The sequence below is a fragment of the Rattus norvegicus genome, chromosome 1, assembly GCF_036323735.1.
Source record: "Rattus norvegicus strain BN/NHsdMcwi chromosome 1, GRCr8, whole genome shotgun sequence".
In the NCBI taxonomy this organism is placed as follows: domain Eukaryota; kingdom Metazoa; phylum Chordata; class Mammalia; order Rodentia; family Muridae; genus Rattus; species Rattus norvegicus.
In genome coordinates this window covers 28,104,738-28,116,891 of record NC_086019.1, presented here as the reverse complement: position 1 = coordinate 28,116,891, position 12,154 = coordinate 28,104,738, and the positions used below count along the sequence as shown (strand labels likewise).

The 12,154-nt window shown below is 43.5% G+C and overlaps 2 protein-coding genes across 10 annotated transcripts in view; one reads left to right on the top strand and one right to left on the bottom strand.

Moving 5' to 3' along the window:
• The window catches only part of Hddc2 (HD domain containing 2), a 32,340-nt gene that overhangs the window by 16,117 nt on the left and 4,069 nt on the right, over positions 1-12,154 (top strand). The window contains exons 5-6 of one of the 3 annotated variants that reach the window (XM_039081168.2): positions 37-175; positions 3,393-3,799. In XM_039081168.2, the coding sequence (XP_038937096.1) occupies positions 37-175; positions 3,393-3,490 (237 nt within the window). In that variant the 3' untranslated portion in view covers positions 3,491-3,799. Of the gene's footprint in view, positions 1-36; positions 176-3,392; positions 3,800-12,154 lie in introns of those variants that run through there. The other 2 variants (NM_001108460.1, XM_063266054.1) reach the window with 2 other exon arrangements.
• Tpd52l1 (TPD52 like 1) overlaps positions 7,125-12,154 on the bottom strand; it is a 118,654-nt gene continuing 113,624 nt past the window's right edge. For 3 of the 7 annotated variants that reach the window (XM_006227737.5, XM_008758674.4, XM_006227739.5), the window contains 2 exons: positions 11,337-11,397; positions 7,129-7,744 (listed from right to left, as the gene is read on the bottom strand). In XM_006227737.5, coding sequence (XP_006227799.1) covers positions 7,616-7,744; positions 11,337-11,397 — 190 coding nt within the window. In that variant the 3' untranslated portion in view covers positions 7,129-7,615. Of the gene's footprint in view, positions 7,745-9,546; positions 9,564-11,336; positions 11,398-12,154 lie in introns of all 7 variants that reach the window. The other 4 variants (XM_039091345.2, XM_063274594.1, NM_001044295.1 and 1 more) reach the window with 3 other exon arrangements.

Sequence of the window (12,154 nt, the reverse complement as noted above, 5' to 3'; positions counted from 1 at the left end):
AGCCTCATTATAACCTTTAAACGTCCCTCTCCTTAGGAGTATGAGACCCAGTCTAGTGAAGAAGCCAGGTTCGTGAAGCAGCTGGACCAGTGTGAAATGATCCTTCAGGCATCAGAGTATGAAGACATGGAGAACAAGCCTGGGAGGCTTCAGGACTTCTATGATTCCACAGCAGGTACTCAGGCTCACCAACATTTTTGATCGGTTGGTTTACTTTGGCTTAATCTGAATGTGAGGATTGATGGTGTGTTTATTGGGCCCACATCGGTTCCCCCTTCTGACCTTTCAACCAGAAAGAAAATGGGAATGGCGGGATGGTTGAGATGCCACTGGCACTCAGCACTGGCGAACACTGTCCTGTTGATGGCTGGGCACCGTCTTCACATTCTGCTCTGCCACCTGTCAGCTGCTGGTCTTTTGACGTCTCACAGCCCATGCCCCGTCTGAAAACTAGGGACCAACATTCCTTTTTCAAGTCCAACGTTGGTTTTCAGGGGGAGATAATGAGTGTGGAAGGGCTCTTAGGTTGGAGTGACTTAAATCAGGTCTTCCACCTCCTTGCACCAGGTGGGCATCACCGTCATTGTAGTACCTCAGGGAAGCCCTGGCCTCCTAAAGCGTGGGTTTGAGTCTCCCATATGCCACGAGTATACCTGTAAGTCTCCATAAACCGCCTAGGCTCTCTGAGCCTTTGTTTCCTTTTCTTTACAATGGAGATAGTTACGCCTGGTGTGGGGCACTGAGATCCAGAAGGGCTGAGGTTGAGGACAGGCTCAGTTAAATAGTAAGACTCTGTCTTCAAAAGCAAGAGCTAGAGATATAGTTCACAGTGGAGCACTTGCCTGGCATGTGCAAGGCCCCGGACTCAACCATGCAGTATAAGCTGGGGACGCTAGTAGGACTTACATTATGGAGCGTGTCTGGATGTAGGAGGATAGCTCTGTGGTCTGCTCGGAGAGCACCTGGCACTGTACACTGTCTTTATGTCGATAGTTCACAAAGTAAAGAGCTATACCTACCGAGTTAGAGATGGCCATTCTTATAGCTTCTCAAATACGAATCCTTGTTGATTTCCCTTTATGGTCAGTTCCGCGTCTGTTTCCCCTGAGAGGGCAGCAAGGACAGGCCTTTCTCTGATCTGCCAGGACCTCACCAAAACAAAGTTCTAGCTCACAGACTAATCTCCAAAAATACTATTCGCATAAGCATGAAGCCAATTCAGTTTTCTCTTCCTTTTTCCAGCTGTTTCCTCTGCTCTAGACAGGGCTGTCATTATTTTATACTGAACTGCTAACTGCTACTGTAGATAATAGGTATCATCTCACCTTTTGCAGGGGCTGGGAGGAATGGAGTGGGCATCAAACTTGGAACCTTGGGCATACCAGAGAAGCACTCTACTCCAGACCTATGCCCCTAGGCTGATATCTTTATTTTTAAAACGCATGGCTTTCCCTTTTCTAAAACATAAGCTCCTGACACTTTTGACTGACCTAAAAAGTCCTGGGACCTGCAACTACCCGTCTTTCTGGAGCTCTTCCTCATCCTCCCAGAATTCTTGTTCCCTGTTCCTCACTTTGCACTTACTCTGAGCTTGCTACAACCTTGCAGTCTCCCTCTGCTTCTCTCCTTTTGTTTGCTTCAGTTACTGTAACAAATCACCAGAGGTAACCAACTTACGAGGAGGAAGATCATTTTGACTCATGATTTTCGACATGTTAGGTTGTGAGTGCTTGGCCCATTGCTTTGGGTGGTGGTGGCACATCATTGATGGGTATATGTTGGAGTACAGCTCTTCACCTCATGGCCAGAACTCGAAAAGCAGAAGAGACTGAGCTCTAACTTAGACAAGGGCACAAACTTGTAGCTTCATGTTTTATAGGGTCCACCACTTCCCTTCTTTATGGTCTGAGTTTCTTTTCACAGTACAGCAGCAGTAGTGAGTGGCTATAATAGAAATCACAGAGTATGGAATGTTTCCTTTCTGGCCTTTTACAGTCGTGGTGTGCTGGTTCATGCTGTAAGTGGCGAGTGGATTCTAAATAGCATATTTCACCGATAATTTAAAGTGTAGGTCATGTTATGCCGTCTTTGCACTTTACGGTTAGTTATCTTCTGATCTAATGCATTCACAGTGGGAAAGGAAAAAGTAAAACAGAAGTCGAATCAAATGTCGGTGTAGATTGTCTAGTGCAAAGCCTGCTTGCTGAGAAAGAAACATAAGCCCAGAATGACTGTGACTTTTCAACAGCTGAGAGCCAAGATTCACCTTGTTTGCACTTCAGCATGTTTCTTCCACTAAAAAGTTAGTAAGTAAATATGATCAGCCAATCGGACAAATGGCTTCTCATTACCACAGTGACAAGTGCGTGAGGAGAGGACTCATTCCTTTGTGTGTGTGTGTGTGTGTGTGTGTGTGTGTGTGTGTGTGTGTGTGTACAAAGATAAAGAGGCTGGATGCATGGAAAGGTTTGGAAAGGGAAGAAGAAAAGGATATAGTTATGTTTTCATTTAAAAAATTATTAGTTAAAAAAAGTTTTGTTAAAGAAGCATAAGATCCATGTAAACTATTACAATTTAAAGACTTCTTTTATTACATTTAATTATTTGATAGCAGGTGGGGGCATGACACAGCACATGTAAGGAAGGGAAGGGCCCACTTTGGGGAGCTGGTTCTTCCCTCCCACGGTGTGGGTTCGGAAGGTTGTGAGCTCCTTGACAGGATGAGACTTTGTGGCAGCCCTGTTACAGCAGTTCTGAGGAGGACCTCAGGCGTTGGCTTCGCTTTTCTCTCCAATCCATAGCACAGCTCTGTGCTCTTTTTCTGCTCTCGATTTCTGAACCTTGCACTTGCTTTGGGGAGCAGCAGAGTTCACGGCTGCTGGGATGGGTGAATGGGAGCTGAAACTTGAGAAATGGCTTTGGGGCTGAGGCTTTGAGGGCCTCAGGGGTAAGTGGTATCTATGATTGATAATGGTGATAAGGGTGTGGTTATTGCCCAGAGCAGAAGCCTGGGGAGGGCTGAGGAGCACAGACAGCAGCAGGCCATTGTCTCTGCAGGTCTTGGATCCCATTCCTTCATTCAACAGTTCTGCAAGAAACAGATGGCTCTCAGCCCTTTCCACTCTCACCAAGCTTCCCCCACAGTTCATGGTAGAGACACTCAGGGACTGCCTGACAGTGTTTCCTTCAGTTCTGCCTAACTGATGACTCTTGGTTTGATTCTCATCTTGGCACCTTTATAAGTGTTTTCCTTTCCCCTTTCCTTGGACCCAGAATCTCCTCTTGGGGATGTGGTCCAGCTCATAACAGAGCCCCTGATAGTAGCCATGGGGTCAAAGTGAAGAAATGGGTGTCTTCTCTCATCAACATGGAAATGTCTTTTTCCTCCCCAGGAAAATTCAGTCATCCTGAGATAGTCCAGCTTGTTTCTGAGCTGGAGACAGAGAGAAATGCCAGCATGGCCACAACCCCGTCAGAGCCGGGCTCCTGATGGCCACAGCCCCGTCAGAGCCGGGCTCCTGATGGCCACAGCCTCGACAGAGCCGGGCTCCTGAGCTCACCTTGCTGCTCCACAGCGCTGCTTTGTTTGTTCCCTGGGGGTTTTCCCAAGATGAGCGTCTGTTTTCTGTTGTCCGGACTTGAACAAGAAATGTGATGTAATCCAGGCCCTAAAAGAAGCCACCAAACCAGAAGTGGTCAGGAAGGTGCTGTGGATGAAGACTGGAGAAGAGAATGCTTTTTTGTGTGAATTAAAAAACAAAACAAAACAAAACAAAAAAAAACACCAAAAAACTCCAAACTTTGGCTTCTGTTCTGGATTTCTTCAATTCTTCTACTCAGGCCTACCAGGCTATGTCCTTGAAGGGCAGATTCATCGGAAGTTAGGATTTTTAGTTATTACTTTTTAGACCTGATTCTTCTTCAGGTGCTGCAGTTCGCTGCTACTGTGCCCATTAATCCTGTGTTGTGACACCCAGGCGAGACGCTCTTACTGCACGGTCACTTTCTCAAGGCTGACTTGTTGCTGTTTGAGAAAACGTTTCACTCTAGCTGGTCCAGGCCACCCTAGATCCTCTCCTCACTATGCACAGCGAGAGCCAGAGTTTGAATTTTATTGAATTTATTTACAGCCCCTGACTGTAGCTGTCTAAGCCTGCTCTCAGGCCTGTCCTCTTTCCCAGTGCTTTATCATCTGAGGATGTAGATTGAGGCATACGTTGCCAACACCATGTGTCTTCCCCTTTAGCTTTCTTCTCCCTGGTTTAATGTCTTCATTATAATAACAGTCACGAGTGGTGATGAAGAATGTTCTAGAGTATTTGCACCAAAAGTACATATCTACCAGCTTCTCGTCTCCCTCTTACTCCTCTGTGGTGGGGATAATAATCCAGTCCACATGCCTTTGCTTGTGCACTCCATTGAGAAATGTGAAAGGGATGGCCTTCCTTGCAAGCCTTCCTGGTAGGTAATTCAGCATGGCGTGGTGAGCCCTGTTCCTTTAAGGCTGGTGTGGAACACTGTAAGCAGCATTTCTCCAGAAACTCTTTGCAGTGCCCATGGATACCAAGTCTGAAGGAAGCAAGATACATGATCTCTTCAAAAGAAACACGTGCGTGTGTGTATTTACTGAGTGGAAGGTAAGGAATGGAAAAACACTATTTTTGAAGGTTTGATTAGCATGGAAACAATACTGCCTGTTAGTATTGTGGAGCCTTTTCAGCTTGAGATTTTATACAAACTAATCTCAGATCTAGTTCAAGTGTTTGTACCAGAAGCTTCTCCATGGCCCTAGGCTTTGGTTTTCCATGACCAGTTAGATCTGGACTTTAATGTAAGGTATGTATGTCATGAGAGCATTTCTCTTGAGTAGTACTAATGCTACTTAGTGGAATGAATTGTTTTCTGAGAAGTTATTATGAAAAGAGCCTGGTCCCTGGTTCTCTCATTCTGTAGCTCACTGTGTGATCACTGTCTGACAGCCTCTCTTGTCAGCCTCAAGGCTATCTCCAGAACTAAAGAGATAATCCTGAACTTCCAAAATTAGGAGATAAAATATACCTATTTTTCCCTTATAAAGATTTCAGCCTCAGGTTATTTGTATCATCAACAGTAAAGGCCAGGCTAAGACATTTGTGGTTAGTTTTTGTTTGCCTTGATATGAGATAACCATGTGAATCCAAAGAGTTAATGAAGGGCAGCAGGATGGCTCCGTGGGTAAAGGAACCTGCAGCCAGGCCTGATGGCATGAGTTCAATCCATATGGCTCTACGTGGTGCAAGGAGAGCACCACTCCAGTAAGTGCCTCTGAGCATACTGTAGCCCGTGTGCTGGCTCGCCTCCCCCAAGCCCTCTGCATAGAATGTGCGGTGACTGAAATACATTTTTGGTTTAGGTATTCTCCCTTGTGTCTTGTTGACATGGGATCATTTCGACTTGTTAGTAAAAGGTTCTGTCATTGTGTACAAATCTTCTTTAGTAGTTGTCAAAAGATTTTAATACATGTGAATGAGCCCAGCTGGGCATTACTGGAACACTCAGCAGGCTTCCAGATCAGGATGAGCTTGTACAGGCAAAGCCAGATAGAAACAGGTCAGTCCTACTTGACAGTGCTCGTGGGGAAGTAGGGAGATCTGAAGGCTGGATTGCCTGTCTCTTCTTGTTAAGAGAGTATGGTATTCTGATCCATGTGCTATAACTTGCTCATGGGCATGACAGTGTGCAAGGATGCTCATACAATCCACTGGAAAACATCGCTCCTGGGTCAGAAGGAAGAAGCAGCCTTAGCTTAATAGAGTTGTTGCAGATAGAGGAGTGTGTTTTGTTTGCTTTGCTCTGGTTTTTGTTTTTAGACTGGGTCTGCTGTATCCCTGGCCAGCCTCAGACTCACAGTGTAGGACAAGGATGACCTGGAGCGCCCCCTCCTCCCATCTCCAGTGCCTAAGTTCTGGAGTGAATATGGTTTATTAACAAAACTGGTAAACTTAGACATTAAGTGCTGTGGTTGGTGTATTATAAACTTTGAGATATTAATATATTAAGCTTTTGGACATTTTTCTATGCAGTTTTAAATACTATGTTTTCAGATTGTAAGACAGAAGTTGGTGGATGAAGGTAATTGCTTATAGTAGGAGAATGCTTTGTCTGTTACAGTTCAGTGTGCCAAATGTGGTTTAAAAAAGAAAGCAGAGAGTCACAGAAGCTGATCACTAGGAATTCACTGGCAGCCAGAGATCAAGTGTGGATGATTGTGTCCTTCGTTCTGAGAGCTAGCACTGCCTCCATGCCAGCTAGACAGAATTGGCTTCCTGCCAGAGAATGTGGGCACCCCGGCCAGAAGTGCTGGGTGTCTAACTTGCCCACTGTGGGTCAAGTATACAGCCCAGTTCCCTGTGCCAATGTTCCTCAGCAGATCCTGTGAACCAGCTTCATTTTCAACTGTATCTATGGCCTGGATAGATTGCCATGCTACGTCAACTGGAAGAGAAGACTTTTTAGGTTAGCCTTAAATTCATTATGTAGCTGAAGTTGGCCTGAAACTTAGGGTTTTCACTTCCTGGGGACTGGGATTTCAGGTGTGGACCACAATCCCTGGTTTATTCAGTGTTAAGGGATGAAACCTAGCACTTTTGCATAGTAGGTAAGTGTTCTACCAACCCCTGGAGTTACATCTCCAGTCCATGTTTTTTATCATTATCATTATCATCATCATCATCATTAATTGTTTTAGTTAATAGCTCTATTGGTTTATTTTAAAAATATGCCATAGGTTTTATCCCTACTATCAAACAACAATCAAGTTACTATTGTGAAGAAAAGAGAAGTATCTACTGTAAATGATAATCGTAGTTTTATACATGTGAACATCATTTACATTGAAAATTCGTTCTGACCCAGCTTCTCCTGTGGTTCTCTCTCAGACACTCCTGACCTGAGTATCTACTGTCCTGGGCAGTCTGGAGGGAATTTTAGAGTCAGGCTGTCTTAGCATCCTTAGATGATAACTTTATCTATCCAGTTCATCAGGTTAGAAGTTGATTTAAAAGTTCTACTATAGAATCATTGCTGCCAACAGTAAGTCATCAACAGGTAGCCCCGACTAACCAAAGAAAGACACGATCCAGCCATCGCTATAGTGAATTATTTTAATGACTTAAATAGATGTACATTGATGTAGGTGAGAGATCACAAGCAATTTGGTGAAGTTTGGAGTGACTTGGCCAGCTGGAGGCGACAGTCATCAAATAGTGCCCCTGTGGCTCTGCACACTGACAGGCCTCAGCACTCCCAGACATGCATAGTGGTATGGAGACTGAGCCAAAAGCAAAGCTAATAATTAGTAGCTGCATGTTTGGGAAATACATTGAGTTACACAGACAAGAATAGGACCAGTTAGGACCGTGCTCCAGGTTGCCTATTTTAAAGGTGACATTTGTAAACACTCCAGAGTAATGGTCGACTGGTCCATCGTCAACACAAGTGCGAAGAGAAATCATTTCATTAAACTTTTTGGAGACCCCATTTAAATAACAATGTCAAAACTTGGGGTTCCCGGTGGGATTTTGGTCTTCATAACGGGATGAGCAGGCAAACTGACCGGCAGCAGCCCAGGCTGGGCCTAGCACTGCAGATCCTCTTCTCTGGTCTGCCGGATGCCTGCTGAAGCATTCTGGGAGCTGGCGTGTGCTGTGGAGCTCAGGACCTCCTCAAAACTGCCACCACTGTGGTTTGTCCCACCTACTTTCGTCTGAAATGGGCAGATAGATAAAAACCCAGTTAGTTATTCATTCCCATTTTTATAACTTTTTTAAAAAAGAGTACCAGAAGTTTAACTTCTTTTGGGTTCAGACAGGACTGTTTTTCCTCAGGGGCACACGAAGTTAGTGAAGTTAGCTTTCCTTTATGCTTCAGAACAGTATTCATCCCAGTTCTGGGATAAGATTCCAAACTTTATTTCCACACAAGTTTAGCATTCTTCACTTTATCTCTTCTACTTGTAAAATTCTAATCCCTGTAGGAATATAATTAGATCTGCAGATGTGGAACATCTGCCCTGTTCATCTAGAGAATTTATTCAATCAAACTGCAATTGGATCTCAGAGTAGTTCTTTGAGTTTTACAAATGTATAAACATCCCTATGTGACTTTTACTTAGGTTTCTCTTTGAGACATAACTAGAGGCCAATCCTACTTTTTGAAACTGTCTCTCTTGTTTGTATGCATCTTCGTGTGGTTGTGAGTACATGTGTGCACCTGTGCATGTACATATTGTGTATATGCATGTGGAGGCCACAGGGTAAACTCAAGTATTGTGTCTCAGGTGCCATCCCCGCCAGCACCCTACCACTTTTTTCAGACAGTCTTTCTTTGCCCTGGAATTCTCCAAAGAGGCAAGGCTGGCTGGCCAGAAAGCCTCAGGGATCTTCACCTTCTTCACCTTCTTTACCTGTCTTCACCTTCCCTGAGGTAGGATTACAACTGTACATCACTATGCCCTGAATTTTGAAACTGAAATCTAGTCATGGTGCTTGCAACTCAAGAAGTACTTTACCTACTGACTTCTCCCTCCAGCCTACCCCTGACACTACCATTTTCTGGGGTTTTCTTTGTTTTGTCCTGAGCAGTAGAAATTTCATCTTTCCAGACAAGTAACAAAATATATGTCATGTTTGAAAGACAATGGCACCCATAGGCCCATAGGGAGTGGCACTATTAGGAGGTGGGGCCTTGTTTGAGTAGGGGCATGGAGGAGGAAGCATGTCAGTGGGAGCAGGCTCTGGGGGCTCATATTCTCTATCCCCAGTGTGGCTCAGTCTCCTGCTGCCTGTGGATCAAGATGTAGAACTCTCAGCTCTTTCTCTAGCACCAGGCCTGCCTGCATGCTGTTATGTTTCTCGTCATGGTGGTAACTGACTAAAGCCATGAAACTGAAAGCTACCGCCAATTAAATGTTCTCCTTTCTAAGAGTTGCCATGGCTTATAAGATCCTTTATAAGAGTTGCCATGGTCATGGTGTCTCTTAACAGTAGCAATCCTAACTCAGATACTATATGATGAGTCTCTTCTGTGTCCTTTTTTATTGACTCAGTAGAAACAGAAGTCAATTTACATTTTAAATGTGTGCTTAAGTATTCTGAATGACTGTATTAAAAAGCTCTTAAAATCAATGTTTTATATTCTAAAATATGTGATGAAAGTCTTGAGTAGTCACACTGGCCTTTCCTTAAGCATCCACAATGTGTAAAAACAAGGAAAGGAAAGTAGAGAATAGATAACTCTGCTATTGCTGACCCAGTGTCTACATCAAAGGAATACAGACATGTGCACAGCATGGGAAGGTGTCCATGCTGTCTGAGCTGCCGTTTGAAAACTTAACTAGACAATACTGGAGAGATGGGAACACCAGTTACTCTCCCAAAAGACCCAGGTTTGGATTCCATCATCCACATGGTAGCCTATAACCATCAGTAACTTCAGTTTCAAGTTATCTGAGCACTCTCCTGACCAACATGGGCACCAGGCATACTTGTGGCACACAGACATACTTACAGGCAAAACATTTACACCTATAGAAGAAAATAAAATTGAAAAGACATTTACAAAAACTTAGCGAGGGTTTAAAAGCAGTTCAATACAAAAACTTAATTCAACTGTCATAAAAATAATTTTGCCCTTTAAATTCAGCTATTAAATTGAATTTTCTATATTGCTTAGATCATACATTTATTTATTTATATATTTATTTTCCCCAGAGTTTTCCCTATGTATCCACACTGGCCTGTCACTCTACATAGGCCAAGCTGACCTAGAACTCTTTTAACTCCCCCTGCCTGAGCTGGCAGTACTGTTTCTTTCCTGACAGGAATAAGTAGGATTAATTTAATATAATCTACTCTATTGAGTACTAGTTGCTTTGGGGCTTTAAATTTTTGAGTTCTCACCAGACCTAGAAGCACATGCCTTTAGTCCCAGCACTGAGGAGGCAAAGGCAGGTGAATCCCTGTGAGTTTGAGACCAGGCTGGCTCATCGTGAATCCTAGGACAGTCAAGGCTAAATAAATAGACCCTGACTTAAATCCTGCTGCACAATTTCAATTTTCTTTCTAGCTTCTGTTTAATAGTAGAAATCACACAGTATTATATCAGATGAATATTGATGTTTCCCTTTACACTTTTCATCTAGTTCTTTTGTTTTCTCAAATCAACATAGGACGACAAAGAGATGCCTCTTTAAAATTCAGGGTGGCAAACAAGTGGGATGCAGGTTTCCTAACCAGGTGTGTTTAGTGCCTGCACACTGCCATGCTTTGGGTGGCAGACTCACTCTTAGCCTGAACAAACACACAAACAGACCTCATTTGCACCTCTCTCTTCATGATACTTTACATCTAAGGATTTATCACTTTGTCCCCAGAATTATAACTGCTCTTTGTAGCTGATTTCAATTGAACCACAGGGTTGGGCTACTAATCTCTTCGAATAACTGTCTAGGAGAACACAAAGCATCACAAAGCATCATGGAATGACTCTGTCTTCAGTTTTGGAGGGTCTGATCCAGACTATGTATCACTAAAGATTGAGCCCAGTAAAACCAAGCTCTGCTTGACAGACAGGAAGGGTGGGCAGCTGCGTGTGGGGTTACAAGACAGCAATTATAGAAGACGTTATGACATTTATTTAGGTGGCATCTTCCAAAAGATTGTGATAATAACTGATTTTCCTGTTTTACACTTATGCCTTGAAAGCCAAGACTAGTTTTTCTTCGGCCTCTTCCTCCCTCTCTGTATATTAGCGCCTGTGCATGGACAGTTTATGAAAGTTTAACACCCAGCATGGAATGGGCATAATTTCAGTTGCTACCCAGGGAGCAAATCCATTACTGGGAAACTGCATTTTGTGGCATTGTGATGCCCGTGCTGTGCTGTGGTCAGTATGGAAGCTGGGTAATGGTCTGGGAGACTGGTGGGAGGGGATGGCATTACGACACACGGCAAACGGTTTGGTTTTGCTAATTTATGTCCACATCAGATCTGTGAGCTACTGTAGAAAGTTCAGTACGTGTTATGAAATTAAGTGGTGAATGAAAACCCAGTTCACCTTCATGAGCAATCTATCACGGAGTGGTTTATAATTAACACAGGAGTTGATGCAGGAGTACTCTTCACTGCTGATTTTATCCACAGGTCTCTTTGGGAGGAAAATGTCTGTCTCTAAGCTCATCTACCCTCATAGCTACACAGGAGGTGTTGGGCCTACCTTGCCTGCAGCACTAATGGTGGTAATGTGTAGGCTGTCCTGATAAAATGACCCCAATCATACACAATTCACTTTATCTGTACCTTGAGGCTTGTAACAGTTGTCTCAACCCTCTCCTCAAATGATTTGAAAGTAGGAGAATTCCTAAAATAAGAAAAGAGAGGTCAGCTCTTAAGGCTCAGTGTCTTAGCAACCATGTAGTTTGGTTTTCACTTCTTGTTTGTAAATAGCACTTCTGCACCAGAGCTGCTGGCCAGCTTGGGACCTGCACCAACTGCATCTGAAAGTGTGGTTTAGTCCTGCTCAGGTAGGTCCAGAAACAAAGGCATAGCATATTTTGAAGTAAAATAGGCAGATACTTGCCTGTGCAATATATAACACAGCACATGGCAGTGATCCAACGATAGTAGTGAGTCCATATATGGGGGAATAGTGTTAGGAAATTAAGTGGCCAATGAAAACCCAATTCACTTTCATGAGGACTCCATAGTCCTGCATAAGTCATTTTCACCAAGTCAGTGGACTGATAACTAATTATATATTTGCTAATTTATTGTTTTCTGCCACAACAGTCCTCTTCCTAGCTCAGTTTTTTTTAATTTGTTTTAGTGAACAGTGGATGATCTGTTTAAATGTCATGCATAAGATTTCCAACTCGAAAAAGTTAAAGGTTTTTTTTTTTCCCCAGTAAATATGAGACAAGACAGACAAGAAATAGTTCAAGGAGAAAAATAGGTTCATGGCTCTTCTCTTTCTGTGCCTCAAAAGATAAGGATGGTGACAAACTGCAGGAAGTATGGTTTCTGAGCGTTGATGCTGTGTTTTATGGTGCTGCCCCACCCCATCACCTCTAAATCATTTCCTCGTTAGCTACATGTATTATTCTCCTATCCTCTTAGGA